Source organism: Callithrix jacchus, chromosome 22 (assembly GCF_049354715.1).
Source record: "Callithrix jacchus isolate 240 chromosome 22, calJac240_pri, whole genome shotgun sequence".
NCBI lineage: Eukaryota > Metazoa > Chordata > Mammalia > Primates > Cebidae > Callithrix > Callithrix jacchus.
Genome location: NC_133523.1, coordinates 45478751 through 45497017, shown reverse-complemented (window position 1 = coordinate 45497017; position 18267 = coordinate 45478751). Strand labels below are relative to the sequence as shown.

Below are 18267 nucleotides of genomic sequence, written 5' to 3'. Positions count from 1 at the left end.
TCATCCAGAATGCAGATAAGGGAGTTATCTGGATTATAGGTTACTAGTTCCTGATGTGAAAAGGTCAGAGGACCAACCCAAAATACAATCCATGCATCATCTTCACACCTGTCCCGGTACTGATGATGCCATCTCCAAAAGAAAACTGAAATCTGTCCTCACTCTGTTCTCATCACTTTAGTCCATTTATCTGCGTTACTACTGCATCTGACACCTCGCTGGGCCCTGTAAGTTGGTGGCACTCCATCCACTTCCTTGTTCCGTACCACAATCCATCTTTATTATACCCCCTATTAAGCCCTGAATGAATAAATTACAGACTGAGATCTCAGAATGTTTACGGCTGTACATAAACACCCGATTCTCCATTCTCATCTTCCATTACTCTCTGCCTTACATTTGAGTCTTACTCTGCCCCTTTCCCAGGTCTTACAGGCTACCAGTAATTGGCACATACTTTCCCTTCTTGCGAAGTGCTTGGCACACAGGAAACAAGGATTATTAGTTACTATACTTGTTCTTTCGCGAGTCATTTGAAATGTCACTTCTTCAGACAGCATTCTGGGATGGCTCTTAGGTTTCTCTTATTTATAATAATGCAATCATTAAATATAAAATTGCAGCTCCTAAGTGGGACTAAGGAAGGGAACTATAGAAGGCATCAAATAGGGAAATAAGGGAAGCATCTCTCTTCTGGGGACGATCGGAGATCATTTTTCCTGATCATCATCATCTGCTCACTTAACTGCTGTTCACAATGGACTGTGAGTTCCACAAAGGCAGAAACTACTTTTTTTTTGGCCCCAGTGCTCAGAACAAAAACTGGAACACAGTGCTTCAATAATAAGACTGTTGAACAAATAACTGTATCCAAAAGAGTATCTTGCATAGTGATGGTACATTAGTTACCTAGTAACCCAGGATTTCTGTTGAATTCTGAGCTAGTCACAGCAAGGCAAATTTCCATTTTTTTTTTCCCCTATGAACAGCACTCACTGTAACTTGGACAGTGTATCCATATAGGGATGAAGGCTAAAAAACTGGATAAAGAAAGCCAAGAGATCTGATCCCAGAAACGTGAGAAGAATGATGAAGATAAATCATGTCCAAAAAAAAAAAAATCACAGTTCAGCAGGTTACAGGGGAGCTGGATCTTTGAAATGGTAACTCTAGCAGGTGATAGGTCTTACAAATAAAAGAGTCATTTCTGCCGGGCGCGGTGGCTCAAGCCTGTAATCCCAGCACTTTGGGAGGCCGAGGCGGGTGGATCACGAGGTCAAGAGATCAAGACCATCTTGGTCAACAAGGTGAAACCCCATCTCTACTAAAAATACAAAAATTAGCTGGGCATGCTGGTGCGCGCCTCAGGAGGCTGAGGCAGGAGAATTGCTTGAACCCAGGAGGTGGAGGTTGCAGTGAGCCGAGATCGCGCCATTGCACTCCAGTCTGGGTAACAAGAGTAAAACTCCATCTCAAAAAAAAAAAAAAGTCATTTCTAAGATGTCACAGAAGAAATCTACCTCCTCCCATGTGTTACAGTCTCATCCATTCTTGGAGACCAAGATTTTCATCTTCCTTCTATGTTCTATTTATTCCAAGGGTCATATTCCTTTTATGTCCTGCCCCTTTTATATTTGTTTGAGTCTTGCTTACACCCATTACCAGAGGTAAAAAAGGAAAAAAAAAAAAAAAGAAATATATTTAAGTCACTCTAATCACATGAAAGTTGTGACAATTCCATTCTTTACAACTGTCAGTCCCTTCAATGACAAAATAACTTTAACCTATTAGTTCATACATTCACTCTCCAAATCAATATATAATTAGTTTTCTTTTTCTATGTGTTGGGAAATATTAGATCATGCAAACCAGCCTCTCCAGCGTAACTTCTGGGATGTTGGAAATGATGACAGAGTCCCCGTTGTGTCCACGTTCTGCCCACTGTGCTGTCCAGTTTGGTAACTGCTACTCACATACAGCTCTTGAGCGGAGAGGGAACTGAATTTTTAAAGTTTGTGTTCAGTTTCTTTAATTCTAACATTTAAGTACCCACAAGACTTAGCAGGGAATCTGTAATCTCTTGGAGAGATAAGACATGGGCATTAAAAAAACCTCATTTTTGTACTAAGGTGCTTAAACTACCATTAACAGCAGTCCTTATGCTGCTCCCTGAATAATAAATTATCACGTCCCCAGACAGTTACTCCATGTCCATTCCACAGAATGGAGATATCTGTATCCCCTGACTAGATTAGCTGAGTGTAATCGTACCGCTTAAAGATAACGCCACAAACTCGCCAGGAGACCACAAACCTTTTCTTCTTTGTTTACACTATGACCTCAGCTCCTGGAACAGGACAGGGTAATTTTTAAATATTTGTTTAATGAAACAAATTAACTAGTGTTTCAGAGATTCCTCTGCATAATATAAAGTTTTGAAAGTTTATGGTCCTGGTTTTCAATGAATCCTTCAAACTGATCTAAGGAAACTCAGTTGACACATACATGTCCCACATCCCACCAATCCAGTATTAGCCCTTTCCCATCAACTGCCCCTTTTGGGGCTTTTCAGTCACTGCAACACTCCAGATACTGATGATCTCATCTGTTTGAAAAATTTGCAGTACTTCATTTCCTCCACTTAAAAGTACCTGGCTTCCTTCATTCATTTAATTGACACAGTAGAGCAACTGCTGTGTATGTGCATAGGGTACATTAGATTTTGCCTTTGTATCACAGCATATTTTAAATAGGATGAGTTTATCAGTTTTTTTCAGCCTTACACACTTTCTCTCAGTGTATACTTTTAAGCCACATAATGAACTACAAATTTGTGATCAACCCTTTTCCACATAGAGCTGGGCTTTCTTCCTATGAGTTTTCTGTAACATAAAATAAGACATAATTGATCACGGAAGGCATGACCACATTCACTGCATTCACAAGGTTCCTGTCCTGTGCAAATCCTCTGTTATCTCCTGAGGCTGCACATCTGACCACTGGCTGTCCCACAAGGACTACGTTCCTGTTTGCTAGGAGGCCACTGATGTTGAATGATGTCTGAGGGGCCATGGAAGGCAGCTGTGTAGTCACCATGCTAGCAGAGCTTTTCTCCTGCATGACATCACTGGTGTGTAATAAGCTGTGCCTCTCTGCAGGAGGATTTTCCACCGTGGCTGCCTCTTGTTTCTCCCTTGTGTGTATTCTCTTATGCTTAACCAGGCACGACATATAAGCAAAAGCTTTCCCACACTCATTACAGCCATAAGGTCTCTCTCCTGTATGAGTCCTTTGATGGACAATGAGCTTTTGCTTTGTGCTGAAGGCTTTCCCACATTCGCTGCATTCAAAGGGTTTCTCTCCTGTGTGAATTCTTTGATGTTTAATGAGACCTGACTTCTGAGAACAGGATTTTCCACATTCACTGCACACAAAGGGCGTCTTTCCTGTGTGAAATCTCTGATGTGCTATGAGGCAAGTCTTCTGAATGAAGCCTTTTCCACATTCATTGCATATATAAGGTTTCTCTCCTGTGTGAATTCGCTGGTGTACAATGAGATTTCCTTTCTGGATGAAGCCTTTCCCACATTCACTGCATATGTAGGGTTTCTCTCCTGTATGTGTTTTCTGATGTATGTTGAGCCGTGACTTCTTGAGAAAGGCTTTGCCACATTCAGGGCATTCATACGGTTTTTCTCCTGTATGAGTTCTCTGATGTTCCGTGAGCATGAACTTTCTGGAGAAGGCTTTCTCACATAGATTACATCTGTGGGGTTTCTCTCCTGTGTGCATTACCTGGTGATCAGTGAGCCAAGACTTCTTGACGAAGGCCTTCCCACATTCACTGCATACATGATGCTTCTCTAATTTTCGAGTTTTCTGATGCTTGGGATTGATGAATTGGGACTTAGTGCTGATGGATTTTTGACTTGCAGGAAATTTAATTGCAGTATGAAATCGTTCATGGTTGGCACGAAGAAAGGAGTCCCCATTTCCTGTAAACTCAGCAGGGTTCTTTATTTCATAGCGTTTGTTCTGGTTAACTAAAGTTAAATTTGATTTCGAACTTTTTCTATCTAAGTCAAATATATCGTGATTTTGCCCTAACAGAAACTGACTTTTGCTCCAATGAAGAATATTTTCAAATGCATCATTTTCATGGCATGGTTTCCTTCTGTTTACCAGGTTTTCACACTGTAAGTGCTCCAACAACTGATCATCAAATTTCCAGATTTCTAGAAAGAAAAGAACAAAGATTTCCATCATTTTATTTGGAGTAAAAGTTTTTTTGTTTGTTTATTTTAGATGGAGTTTTGCTCTGTTGCCCAGGCTGGAGTGCAATGCTGTGATCTCGGCTCACCGCAACCTCCACCTCCCAGGTTCAAGCAATTCTCCTGCCTCAGCCTCCCAAGTAGCTGGGATTACAAGTGCGTGCCACCACGCCAAGCTAATTTTGTATATTTAGTAGAGATGGGGTTTCACCATGTTAGCCAGGCTAATCTTGAACTCCTGAACTCAGGTAATCCGCCTGCCTCAGTCTCCCAAAGTGCTGGGATTACAGGCGTGAGCTACTGTGCCTGGCCCCAAAGTATTGTTTTTAATGCCTCGATGTGAAGTGTCTCTTTAGTAATAACCCTATGATCTGAGTGTAGTAAAACTTCATGTTCAATGTTCCTTGTACATTGGCAAAAAAGAATAATATAAACAAACTAAAAGATAAAAGCAGTTAGCATAAAAACAAGGTTAGATAACTAACAATTAAGACAGATTTGGCTGCTTTCTAAATATGCCTTGCAAAACAAAGACCTTAAAATACAAGCAACTCACTGTGACCAGCAGACCAGAGGTTGGAGGGGGCCACTTCATCCAAAGGACAGACCCATTAATTCCACACACTCTTACTGAATGATCACCATGGGCCAGGCAAGGTGCTAGTGTTGGGGATAGGCATGAGAATCGCTTGAACCTAGGAGGCAGAGGTTGCAGTGAGCCAAGATCATAACATTGCACTCCAGTCTGGGAAACAGAGCGAAACTCTGTCTCAAAAAAAAAAAATAAATTAGGCCAGGTGAGGTGGCTCATGCCTATAATCCCAGCACTATGGGAGGCTGAGGCAGGCGGATCACAAGGTCAGGAGTTTGAAACCAGCCTGACCAACATGTTGAAACCCCATCTCTACTAAAAATAAAAAAGAAAGAAAAAAATTAGCCAGGTGTGGCAGCGCATGCCTGTAATCCCAGCTACTTGGGAGGCTGAGGCAGTAGAATCTCTTGAACCTGGGAGGCAAGGTTGCAGTGAGCAGAGATCACACCACTGCACTCCTGTTTGGTGACAGAGCAAGACTTCGTCTCAAAGAAAAAAAAAATTAATAGTAATAAATACTCTTTACATGATTGAGTCAGGGAAGAAATCATATGTGTGGAACACACGGGGAGGGTTTAGGGAAGAAGACAGAAATCCCTTTGTGAGCAAGATGATATTATATCACAGACATCACTGCAATGAGAAATCTGACAGGTAACATGGTTTACTGAAAGTTAGCGATACCACAATACAACGGGGGAAAAAAGCAAATTATTAAATACAGAATGGAATCAAACGGAAGTAGGCAGGAGTTATGACCTGGTTTAAGCTGGACTTGAGAAGGCAGGTTGTTAAAAAAATAACTTTTTTACTTAGAGATCCATCATGACTAGCAGAGACCTTTAAAGAAGAAAGCTCTTCAGGCAGCTGAGGCCTGGATGGTCAAGATTTAGGGTGCACAGGAACGGAGGAGAATCGAAACTTAACGGGTTTTCATGGAGGAAAAATGATTCTAGTTCTTGCAGTTACTAGGATCTCAGGGGAGAGTTGCCATCAAGTAAATTATATAGGACTACAATCTGTGTGAGCATTTACCCCCGCCTGTCTAAGCCAAAAAAAAAAAAGAACTAACATCTGTGTTAGGGAGGCATAGGGAGATGTCAATTTCAGACTCTCCTCCAGGGAATGGAAGGAGCTTCTCTTACTAGAATTAAGAGAACTTTGAAGAGTAAAGGGCACAGATGATAAAATGGAAAACAGGGCTTTTGGAGAACCTAAGAATAAGGAAAAAGAGAAGCTAAGGAAGCCAAGGCACAGTGAAAGGCCAGCTGCCGTTGAGGAAGCAGCATCCAACACAGGACAGGTGTTAGGAGGGGAGGTCAGCATAGCCAAGGGGCAAAAAGGGGCCAGAGTCAGAAAACAGTGAGGACTTCACAGTTTCCTCTTTGGACAGAGGCCTGGAAGGTGGAATTTCCTAACAAGAGAGGGGGAAGCATATGAAGAAGGGAAATACTTGAAACCTGAGGAAGAAGAAAATTAGGCAGGCAAACAAAAAATATGTAGATAAAAGAATCAGATCTCTGAGGAGATAAAGGGATTTTTTTAAAACTGTAAATTCCTACAAAGAAAAACAGGTCTCACACTGGGAGACAGAGGTGTGCAGGAGCTGTTTACATATCCTCACACCCCCTCCACAGCTCGGTCGCCTTCTCTGATAGACTAGAATGTGACTCCCACAGCCTTCTGCCTTGCGAGTTCTCTCACCTGCGCCACTGTGGATTCCATCTTTTACTGTCCACGGTGGTTGTCCTTGTCCCAACTTGAAGAGTGCATCTGGTTTACTGGCTTGATACCCTGTTCAGGGAAATGATGGAAGACTTAGAAATACCAAATTGGGCTGGCAGTGTCAAAAGGGGAGACCGTTACATGTTAAGAACCAAACCTTCATATGAAAGTGTAGTTTCCTATCTGTGACATCAAGGTTTTCTCTCACAAGAGGGTAGAGTATACTGTCATGTGTGGGAGCAAAGGAAGGACCTGAGAATCTACCACTTCAGAGTACTCCGGGTATTCCAAAGAGGTAGACATCTGAGAAAGGAAGGCCACTGACTGGGCACCCTCTGAATGACACAAGGCAGCTGTCCTCACCCACTGCCACCAGGTTGCTGTAGTTCTCCAACATCACATCCCGGTACAGGTCCTTCTGAGCAGGGCCTAGGAGCTGCCACTCCTCCCGAGTGAAGTCCACAGCCACATCCTCCAGTGTCAGGGATTCCTGTAATAACAGTCCTGTGTAATGAAGTGATGCATTTTTGATGATATGGAAGAAATGCTAAAGTTTTTTTGCTCATTTCCACTCTACAGGCTATGTTTATATACCAAATAGATTTAAAAAAAAAATTCATTGTGGAAGAAGTAAAGTCTTAATGAAATATTCTGTAATTGTATATTCAGTCATCCTCCACTCACCCAACTAGAAGTTTCTATAATGTGTAGCAGTTAAATCTTGCTAACCTAGGGCCAGGTGCAGTGGCTCACGCCTATAATCCCAGCACTTTGGGAGGCCAAGGTGGGCAGATCATGAGGTCAGGAGTTCAAGACCAGCCGGACGAACATAGTGAAACCCCATCTCTACCAAAAATACAAAAATTAGCCAGGTACGGTGGCACACACCTGTAGTCCCAGCTACTCAAGAGGCTGAGGCAGGAGAATCACTTGAACCCAGGAGGCGGAGGTTGCAGTGAGCCGAGATCCCACTACTGCACTCCAGCTTGGGCAACAGAGCAAGACTTTATCTCAAAAAACAAAAGAAAAAAACTTGCTAACCCGGAAACAACATATTTACACATTTTATATATGTGAATATATACAAATAAATGTACATATATTTATTTTATATACATGCAGACAAAAGACATATATACAGTCGTCCCTCAGTATCTATAGGGTATTGGTTCCAGGACCTCCTGAGGATGCTGAAGTGTCTGATATAAAATGGCATAGTATTGGTCAGGTACTATGGATCACCCCTGTAATCCTAGCACTTTGGGAGGCCAAGGCAGGAGGGTCGCTTGAGCCCAGGAGTTCAAGACCAGCCCGGGCAACAGCATGAGAGCCGGTCTGTACAAAAAATTTAAAAATTAGTTAGGTACGGTGGGAAGTACCTGTGGTCCCAGCTACTTAGGAGACTGAGGCAGGAGGCTCATTCGAGCCCAGGAGTTAGAGACTACAGTGAGTTATGATCATGCCACTCTACTTCAACCTGAGAAATAGAGAAAGACTCCGTCTTTAATAAAATAAAACCGGAGAGTACTTGCAGATTTGCATGTAACCCATGAACATCCTCCTGTATACTTTTTTTTTCTTTTTAAATGGAGACTCAACTCTCCCAGGCTGGAGTACAGTGGCATAATCTCAGCCCACTGAAACCTCCGCCTCCCAGGATCAGGCAATTCTCCTAACTCAGCTTCCCAAGTAGCTGAGACTACAGGCATGTGCCACCACACCCAGCTAATTTTTTTTCTTTTTTGAGATGGAGTTTCACTCTTGTTGCCCAGGCTGGAGTGCAGTGGCATGATCTCAGCTCACTGCAACCTCCACCTCCCAGGTTCAAGCCATTCTCCTGCCTCAGCCTCACAAGTAGCTGGGATCACAGGCACCTGCCACCATATCCAGCTAATTTTTTTGTATTTTTCGTAGAGACAGAATTTCACTATGTTGGCCAGACTAGTCTCAAACTCCTGATCTCAGGCAGTTCACCCGCCTTGGCCTCCCAAAGTGCTGGGATTACAGGTGTGAGCCACCATGCCCGGCCCTACGTACTTTAAATTATCTTTAGATTACTTACGATATCTAATACAATGTAAGATCCAGGCCTCTTCTATTTCTGATGAACTAATCATAAATTGAAGGGTCCCAGGATCCTCTCCCTGAGTCTGATAATTTTTGAAGAAGGAGAAAATCGAATAATGGAGAAACAGGATCTAACACTGAGAATTTTTCAGAATTGATTAAACACTCCAAACACCAAACTCAAGAAACCCAACAGGTTTTCAAGCAAGAAATTTACACATAGACACATCAGATTGAAACTCAATTACACCAGATACAAAGGGCAGACTATGAAAGCATCCAGACACCAAGACAGATGACCTACGAAGGAGACAAAATTTTCTGACAGCTGACTGCTGCACAGAAACACTCACAGCCAATAAACACTGGGACAGAAAGCGTAGGGTCGTCAGCCCTTGGACAACACAGCCCAACCCTGAAGACCACCTGGGCTAGCAAAGGACCCACAGCCCTGTAATAGTGACAATTAAGACTGCTTAGCAATGAATCATCAATCTTCTGTCTCCGGATGTGTTTGAAGGATACTGCTGGGTGTGAAATTGAGTCAGTAAAGACCCACGGAACAGCAGAAGGTATACTCTATCCTCATTTTACTGTAGAGGCCAGTGAACAGACTTGGTAGACAATACAAGTACTTAATCCTGGTTGGTTTACCCATTCTAAATTATTTAGATGGGTACCTATCCATCTGGAAAAAAGCAAAGTGAAAGTCCTGCCTCACTCCGCTCTCAGAAATGACTTACTATATGACTGATCTACAGCAGGTGGATTCAACGGCTCAATGAACTCACCCTCCCAGTATTCACACCTTTATGTCGTTCCCCTCCTTGAGCACGGGCTGGCCTAGTGACTCACTTCCACCCGGAAGAGCATGGCAAAGGGGTTGGAATCTCACTTCCGTAATTAAGCTACACGAGATGTGTTTTAAAAACTTATTCAATGAGAATTGTTAAAGCACAGTAAGGCAGACAGACTTTGTTCAGGGCCATTATGATCAGTATAAAGACAAATGTAATGGGATTTTGCAGTGGGAGAGGGTGACTGGACTCCAAATACAGCATAAGCAAGTGGAATTTATAGCTAAGGAGTAGAGGGTCAGTAATACAAAATTACTAAGAGGGCTGGGCACAGTGGCTTATGCCTGTAATCCCAGCACTTTGAGAGGCTGAGGCAGGCAGATCACCTGAGGTCAGGAGTTCAAGTCCAGCCTGGCCAACATGGCGAAACCCCAACTCTACTAAAAATACAAAAATTAGCCAGGTGTAGTGGCACATGCCTGTAGTCCCAGCTACTCAGGAAGCTGAGGCAGGAGAATCACTTGAATCTGGGAAGTAGAGGTTGCAGTGAGCCAAGATGGTGCCACTGCACTCTAGCCTGGGTGACAAAGTGAGACTCTGTCTCAAAAAACAAAAAAAATTACTAAAAGGGGCCAGGCGCGGTGGCTCATGCCTATAATCCTAGCACTTCGGGAGGCCGAGGTGGATGGATCACAAGGTCAAGAGATCGAGACCATCCTGGTCAACAAGGTGAAACCCCGTCGCTACTAAAAATACAAAAATTAGCTGGGCATGGTGGCACGCGCCTGTAGTCCCAGCTACTCGGGAGGCTGAGGCAGGAGAATTGCCTGAACCCAGGAGGCGGAGGTTGCGGTGAGCCGAGATCGTGCCATTGCACTCCAGCCTGGGTAACAACAGCGAAACTCCATCTCAAAAAAAAAAAATTACTAAAAGGAAGCACTGGGGTAAAGGGGGGTTTGGCTGAACTATGCCAACCCACTTCTTGCTAAAGACAGGACAGGGTAATCACACATCACCTGCAGGATGGTGATAACCCTCAATCACATATGGAGGGTTATCAAATCTTGAGGGTGGGGGTTCCTGCTAAACTGACTTAGCAGGGTTCTTTGCTAAAATTAGACTTTACAAGGAAGTGCACAGATGGGCCTAGGAACCTGCCTAAAGTTTGTTTAAGCAAAGAATCTTAGATGTTACTTCTGTCTTACTGGCTTTGATGAAGCCAGTTGCCATGTAAAAGAAAACCAACTTGGCAACGAACTGAGGGCTGCCTCTGGCCAACAGTGAGGACGAGAGGCCCTGAGTCCAATAACCCTCATAAAGTGAATTCTGCCAACCTGTAAGTGAGCTTGGAAGCAGATCCTCTCCATTCGAGCCTGAGATCAGACTCCAGCTCCAGCCAGCACCTTGACTGCAGCCTTGTGAGAGACCATGAAGCAGAACACCAAGCTATGCTTTGCCCAGATTCCTGACCACAGAAACTTGGACATAGTGTGTATGTTTCAGGCTGCTAACATTTGGGGATGATGTGTAAGGAAGATAGAAAACTAATACAAGACCTAAAGACAAAACAACAAAATTATGGAAAATACATGTGATACAAATCAAAAGCCAGAAATGAAGACAATGATAATTTTGTAACAAAGTTTTAATCAAACATTGAGGCCACACACAGTGGCTCATGTCTGTAATCCTAGCACTATGAGAAGCCAAGGGAGGAGGATCATTTGTGGTCCAAGACCAGCCTGGGCCATATACCAAGACCCCATCTCTCAAAAAAAATTTAAAAATTGGTCTAGCATAGTGGTGTGCACCTATAGTTCCAACTACTCTAGAGGGTGAGGTGAGAGGATCACTTGAACACAGGGTGAGGTGAGAGGATCTCTTGAACACAGGGTGAGGTGAGAGGATCTCTTGAACACAGGGTGAGGTGAGAGGATCTCTTGAACACAGGGTGAGGTGAGAGGATCACTTGAACACAGGGTTAGGTGAGAGGATCACTTGAACACAGGGTGAGGTGAGAGGATCACTTGAACACAGGGTGAGGTGAGAGGATCACTTGAACACAGGGTGAGGTGAGAGGATCTCTTGAACACGGTGGTCAACAAGGCTGCAGTATGCTGTGATTGCGCCACTGCACTTCAGCCTGGGGAACAGGCAAGATCCTGCCTCCAAAAAATACATATTTTAAAACTTCTACATGGAAAGAAACAAGTGACAGTCTGGGAAAAAATATCTGCAACATATAAATAAAGTATCAATATATAGTGGATATAAACAACGCGTATAAATGAGTAAGACAAAACAGATGTTTCAATAAGGCAGGGAAAAGCACAGGTATTTTATAGAACAAACAATTTAACTGCCCAAGAAAGATTTAAATCTCACCAGTAATTGGAAAAATGCAAAATTAAGCAGAACAATACAGACCTTATACTACTATGTTGTATGATACTGAGTTTAAAAACTAAGCTTATTTCTCTCCAGATCCTGTTTTTTGAAATGTATACTTTTTGTATTAGTGAAATTGATTTTTATAGGCCTTTACAAATCTACTGTGGGACAAAGGAAAGAATAAAACAAACCAACAGTTAGTTACCTGGGTCTGGATCATTTTCTTCTGTTCCAGGAAAATGGCATTCAGCTGGGACAGCCTGTCTTTGTGTCTTCTGGACCTCTCTTCCGAAGTCAGTCTTCAGTGGTGCCCCTGGAAATGCGGGTCCCAAATCTGCGTCCTCCCTTGTCAGGTGCTGTCTTTGCTCCTGAGGGGTCAGAACCTGTGGGCTAAAGCAAATGCGGTGTAAGTGGTACACTTTCCCTGGGCCCAGATACTCTCACTGCTCCCAGGCATTCATCTGAAAACAATGCCCCCAGTATAGTTAACGGTACCTTTATTTGGAGCCCCAGAAGATTTTATTCCTCCGGCCAGTAACATCTAGGATTCTAAATGTGGTGGAGCTATGCCTTTCTTCTGTGACAGTTTCCATGGAAGGACTGTGGAGGCATGTGCGAAATGAGACCTGCCACAGCACCATGCCTTAGGAGTCGGTGAACTCTCGGGCAGATTAGTTTTAGAAAAGAGATAATCAGCCAGGAGAGGAGCTGCTCTTTGTTTCCCTTTAAATCATGGTGCTCACACACTTCTTCGAAAGTCTTTGTACACCATGTGAGGACAAGGACTTCAGTTTGAAAGTCAATGTGCTTGCTGGGCAAATCATAAGCATTGTCATAAAAACAGTAGTGACAATATTTTAGGAAGTTTTAAATACATAAAAAACTAAAATACACAATAATTTACTAGATAAATTAGAAGGTAATAAATGAAGGTGGCATGCTCTAAGGTTTCTGTAGAATGGGAAAGTGCTAATTAACATAAGAATATGACAAAGGTTGCACACTACATGTAATTTCTAGTGTTATATTTAAAACTAGTAAGTCTGGGTGCAGTGCTCATGCCCATAATCCAACACTTTAGGAGGCCGAGGTTGGGGGATCACTTGTTGTCAGGAGTTTAAGAGACCAGCCTGGCCAATGTGGTGAAAACCCATCTCTACTAAAAATACAAAATTAGCAGGGCATGGTGGCATGCGCCTGTAATTCCAGCTACTCAGGAGGCCGAGGCAGGAGAATCACTTGAACCTGGGAGGCAGGTGTTAAAATGAGCCAAGACTGTGCCATTGTACTCCAGCCTGGGCAAAAAGAGCAAAACTCTGTCTAAAAAAAAAAAAAAAAAACAACACTCGTAATTGTTTTAAAGAACATAATTTCCATGCCAACGAAGTGGGGAAATGTAATAATAAGAAACTCATCCAAAAGAAGAGAATCAAATACATAAAGCAAATACGATGCATTTAGATAGCTATTATAAAATAAAAAGTACTAAGAAAATTATATTACATTAAGTATTTCATGCTCAGTAAAAACAGAGCATGGATTCCAGTTAATTACATTAAATATAAATGCCTCAAAATTGTCAGAATGGATTTAAAATTAAAATCCAGCAACATGCAATTATTATAGTTGATATGTGCAAAACAAAACGAGATGGGATGTTTGAGAGTAAAACGCTGGAGACAATCTGCCACAGAGAGAGTAAGCAAACATAATCTGTTGTAACTGTACTCTCAGACCAAACTGACCAGAAATGCTAAAGAATGATCAGGGAGCGAGAGAAACAATGCTTACTGAAAAGAGGCACAATCTGTCTCTTCATTCATAGAAATACTCTGTATCTATATCCCTAACAACAGTCCCGAAATGTATACAGCAAAAAAAAGACCCAAAAACAAGAAACAGAAAATTCAGACTAAAAGAAGACTTTAACACACCTGTCTTAGTAACTGACAGAACAAACAGACCATCAACAAACAAAATAAAATGTATAAATGAGAAAGAAATGAAACCTTTTATCTGAGGAATGTGACTCCCTTTAAATTATCAGGTCTAGAGAGGCATTAAAATGTGACAGCAGTCTTTCTAGAGGGTTTCCCCTGAAAAAAATTAAAAATTAAAAAAAAATTTAATATTACAATAGTCACATCTCATTCCCCTTGAGCTAAATAATTATCTCTTAAAGCCAATTGCTATGTAGGCTCTAGACTAACTCACACCGACTAGCCATAAAATGCCACTCATGGGCCGGATGCGGTGGCTCAGGCCTGTAATCCCAGCTCTTTGGGAGGCCGAGGTGGATGGATCACGAGGTCAAGAGATTGAGACCATCCTGGTCAACGAGGTGAAACCCTGTCTCTACTAAAAATACAAAAATTAGCAGGGCATGGTGGCGCGTGCCTGTAGTCCCAGCTACTCGGGAGGCTGAGGCAGGAGAATTGCTTGAACCCAGGAGGCGGAGGTTGTGGTGAGCTGAGATCTCGCCATTGCACTCCAGCCTGGGTAACAAGAGCAAAACTCTATCTCAAAAAAAGAAAAGCCTAAATTACTTTTCGGTGTAAGGATGGAAAAAGGCTCACAGAACACCGCTGGTCTACTGACAGTAATCTATTTCTTGACCTGGGCAATGATTGCTTGTACATGTATTGCCTCCATGATCATTAAATCGTACATTTAAAATATAGAAATCCCAAAAGCTAAAATGCAACTAAAAAAAAAAAAGAAAACTGAGCTGAAGCCACTGGCTCCAGAACCCTGTTTGACCCCACTCATAACTCTGTCAAGTTTTAGAGCTGTGTAATGCTTGATAAAGTGAGCTGTGCTCTTTTCCATTTATGGGAGCCATGTGACAGAATTAACTTACTTTCACACTATTTGGAATTATACAGCTTATAGTTTTCTTTGCAATGATTTTCAAATATATTTAAGCCTTTTTAATAATGGAAATCTTCTATCTACACTTTTTTTTTTTTTTTTTTTTTTTTAAGACGGGGTTTCACCATGTTGGTCAGGCTGGTCTTGAACTCCTGACCTCAGGTGATCCGCCCACCTTGGCCTTCAAAGTGCTTGGATTACAGGCGTGAGCCACCACGCCCGGGCTACACTTTTCTTTTTTTAACATATAAGTAAGAGTAGGACCAAGCAGAATAAAATAAATGTAAGGTCAGGCTTAAAAATAAATAAATAAATAAAATAAAATATATAAATCTAGAAAAATTAACAAAGAGGCCCGGCGCGGTGGCTCACGCCTGTAATCCCAGCACTTTGGGAGGTCGCGGTGGGTGGATCACGAGGTCAAGAGATTGAGACCATCCTGGTCAACATGGTAAAACCCCGTCTCTACTAAAAATACAAAAAATTAGCTGGGCACGGTGGCGCGTGCCTGTAATCCCAGCTACTCAGGAGGCTGAGGCAGGAGAATTGCCTGAACCCAGGAGGCGGAGGTTGCGGTGAGCCGAGATCACGCCATTGCACTCCAGCCTGGGTAACAAGAGCGAAACTCCGTCTCAACAAACAAACAAATAAATAAATAAAAGAAAATGCTCCCTCAGAAACTCCCAGGCAGATTTTTGCATATATAGTTGGTTAGAATTGCACCATATGCCTGAGCGCATTTCCATGTCGAAGCTACCACTAGCAACGGCAATTGGAACCACTAAGATTGGTTAAGACCAATCAGGCCTTACTAAGAAACTGGGATTTGGGTTACCTTGCCAAAGGGATGGATACTTAACAAAATGGAGATTCTGTTAAGAAAATGCGAATATATGTTTAGGTGGGCAAGCAACACTGTCACTATATATTAAGACATAAAGACCGGGCGCGGTGTCTCACACCTGTAATCTCAGCACTTTGGAAGGCCGAAGCAGGCGGATCACCTGAGGTCCAGGGGTTCCAGACCAGCCTGGCCAACGTGGTGAAACCCCGTCTCTACTAAAAATACAAAAATTAGCCGGGCGTGGTGGCTCGCGCCTGTAATCACAGCTACTCGGGAGGCTGAGGCAGGAGAATCGCTTGAACCCGGGAGGCAGAGGTTGCAGTGAGCCGAGATCGCGCCATTGCACTCCAGCCTGGGAGACAAAAGCAAAACTCAGTCTCAAAAGATGAAAATAAATAAATAAATAAAATAAGTGAGTGCAGAGGTTTTGATTTTGCCGGCCATGAGGTCTCTGTCACAACTCCACGCTACCTTTGCAACCACAGACAATATATAATCGGAGGGTATGACTGAACTTGACCGCCCCATCTGTAAATAGCCACTCCAAGGATCAGAAGAGTTGATCTGTGGTTTCGAAGTAACGCAGGGGGCTGTGTCGCCTTTTGCCACAGTAATCGAGGTTCGAACCTCAACCCAGCGCCCAGGGCGCCAAGGCCTCGAATGCTTTAGTCTAACAGGCCTTTCTACCAGACACTGCCCCCGTGCCCCTTATTCATACGGACCACACACTCTCCTGGGATGAACATCCTCCCCGACTCCAACATCACCGAATCGCAAATTAAATCCTAAACCCGAAGCAGACCCCGCTTGGATCCTAAGAGCCGCCTCCATCCTTTACGAGCAGAGTGATCTATACCTTGACAGTTAGGACGACACGGTCATTGTACTCACGCCAAAGGCACACGGACCACAGACAGACTCCCACCAGGTACCTCCCAAATGCCTGCACCCCGGCGCTCTCCGGTCTTCCTGCCAAAAACTACGTGATCCAGGCTACACCAGGTCCTCAGACCTCCCGAACCTTACACTGGGACAAAAAAGTTTCACGGACAAAAACCACACACTGACCTCTATTTTCTCCAGAACCACAAGGAGGGCCTCGACGTTACACTTCCGTAAACTGCATCTACCACTTGCCTCCTCGCACAGGTTTATGGTCCACCTACGGCGGCCGATGAAAACCTAACGTTTAAAAGAGCAAGAACAACCGGATTTACGGCAGTTGCTAGTCTGTAATATGGCCGCGCCCAATGCTGTAGCTCCATGGGGGCAGCCATGTTTGAAAACCGGACGTACAGAAGTCAGTGGTAGGTTTTTGAGCCCAGCAGCCTGGGAAGATGAGCAGTCTGAAATCGCCTCATTTCCTGGCACTTCAAGTCTTGCGATAAGGGGCAGATTTTCAGAGACTCAAGCTTTATCAGGCAAATATGGGGCGAGATAAATTACTTTTAATACTTTGCTATCTTTGTTAATTTTTTTTAAAGGTTTTAAAAAGGACCACTAAGAGTGCAACCAGGTGCAGATATCACAGAGAATGAATTGAAGATGAAAAAGGTAACAGATCAGGTAGAAAGGGAGAAGCCAACACATCAGGTAGGCGGACACCCACGGAAAGCGTCTGGCGGAAAATAGCTTGCAGGAAGCGGTTTCTAAGAACACAAAAATAGCAAGTATTCAGGAGTGAAGAAAGAAAAAATACTTACAATCATTTTATTTTATTTTTGAGACGGAGTCTCATTCTGACGCCCAGGCTGGAGTGCAGTACTTAGGAGGCTGAGGCAGCAGAATCTGTTGAATGAGGGAGGCGAATATTGCAGTGAGCTGATATCGCGCACTGCACTCCAGCCTGGCGACAGAGCGATACTCCGTCTTAAAAGAAAAAAAAAAAAGGCCTGGCGCAGTGGCTCACGCCTGTAATCCCAACACTTTGGGAGGCCGAGGCGGGTGGACCACGAGGTCAGGAGATCGAGACCATCCTGGTCAACAAGGTGAAACCCGTCTCTACTAAAAATACAAAAATTAGCTGGGCATGGTGGTGCGCGCCTGTAGTCCCAGCTACTCGGGAGCCTGAGGCAGGAGAATTGCTTGAACCCGGGAGGCTGAGGTTGCGGTGAGCCGAGATCGCGCCATTGCACTCCAGCCTGGGTAACAAGAGTGAAACTCTGTCTCAAAACAAAAACAAAAACAAAAAACAAACAAACAAAAAAAAACAAAAACTAAGCCTTAACCTTCAACATCCAAGGCTCCCTTTCTCACACCCGTATTCCTCAGCGACTAAACTGAAATGCAACTCCTGAACACGAACATTCACATGCATTTCCACTTCGTGGTCCCCACAAGCTCCCCATCCAGATTCACACGCAGCATCAGGCTCTCAAGACTACGGCAGCAGTTAACAAAGGCTGAACATATATCAGCATCCACTTCCGACTCTGGAATTCTGGTGCTGCAACCCCATCCTTCACCAACTCTTAAGAACTTGGAGAGGCTGGGAGGCTGGCTTCCGGCTAGGGATATGGGACATTTCCCTAAGTCCAAGTTCTGGGTTTGAACACTCTATGAGCTATGTTACCTCATAGAGCCTATTGCGTCATTTCTGATGGGAGTGACCATAAGGGTTGCTATGCTCAGCCAGGTGGGAAGAAATGCAAATGTCTTTGGGTAACTTCAGTGCCCTCCCTTCCTCCTTACAAGAGACTGTCACCAACA

General features: G+C 43.5%; 1 protein-coding gene across 18 annotated transcripts; it reads right to left on the bottom strand.

The window, feature by feature from the left end:
- Positions 1–2366: 2366 nt before the first annotated feature.
- On the bottom strand, positions 2367–16686 carry ZNF350 (zinc finger protein 350). Of its 18 annotated transcripts, none has more exons than XM_078361238.1 (9): positions 16491–16686; positions 15677–15910; positions 13853–13939; positions 12339–12654; positions 12049–12233; positions 10787–11614; positions 6952–7078; positions 6568–6657; positions 2367–4235 (listed from the first exon to the last, which is right to left on the bottom strand). In XM_078361238.1, exons 6-9 carry the CDS (start codon positions 10817–10819, stop codon positions 2872–2874), a joined length of 1614 nt encoding a protein of 537 aa, XP_078217364.1. In that variant the 5' UTR covers positions 10820–11614; positions 12049–12233; positions 12339–12654; positions 13853–13939; positions 15677–15910; positions 16491–16686; the 3' UTR covers positions 2367–2871. The 18 variants fall into 18 exon arrangements, with proteins under 18 accessions (XP_078217364.1, XP_078217361.1, XP_078217359.1 ...); XM_078361235.1 differs by having other exon boundaries at positions 10787–11618; positions 16627–16686; XM_078361233.1 differs by having other exon boundaries at positions 16627–16686.
- Between the last annotated feature and the right edge of the window lie 1581 nt (positions 16687–18267).

Excerpts from the sequence above, each read along its gene's own strand:
- ZNF350 (XM_078361238.1), bottom strand. The coding sequence starts at position 10,819 with ATGGAGAGGATCTGCTTCCAAGCTCACTTACAG. Across the intron at positions 7,079-10,786 it reads GCTTCCAAGCTCACTTACAG|GAATCCCTGACACTGGAGGA; the intron begins GTTGGCAGAATT and ends CTGTTATTACAG. Across the intron at positions 6,658-6,951 it reads CAGCAACCTGGTGGCAGTGG|GGTATCAAGCCAGTAAACCA; the intron begins GTGAGGACAGCT and ends TTCCCTGAACAG.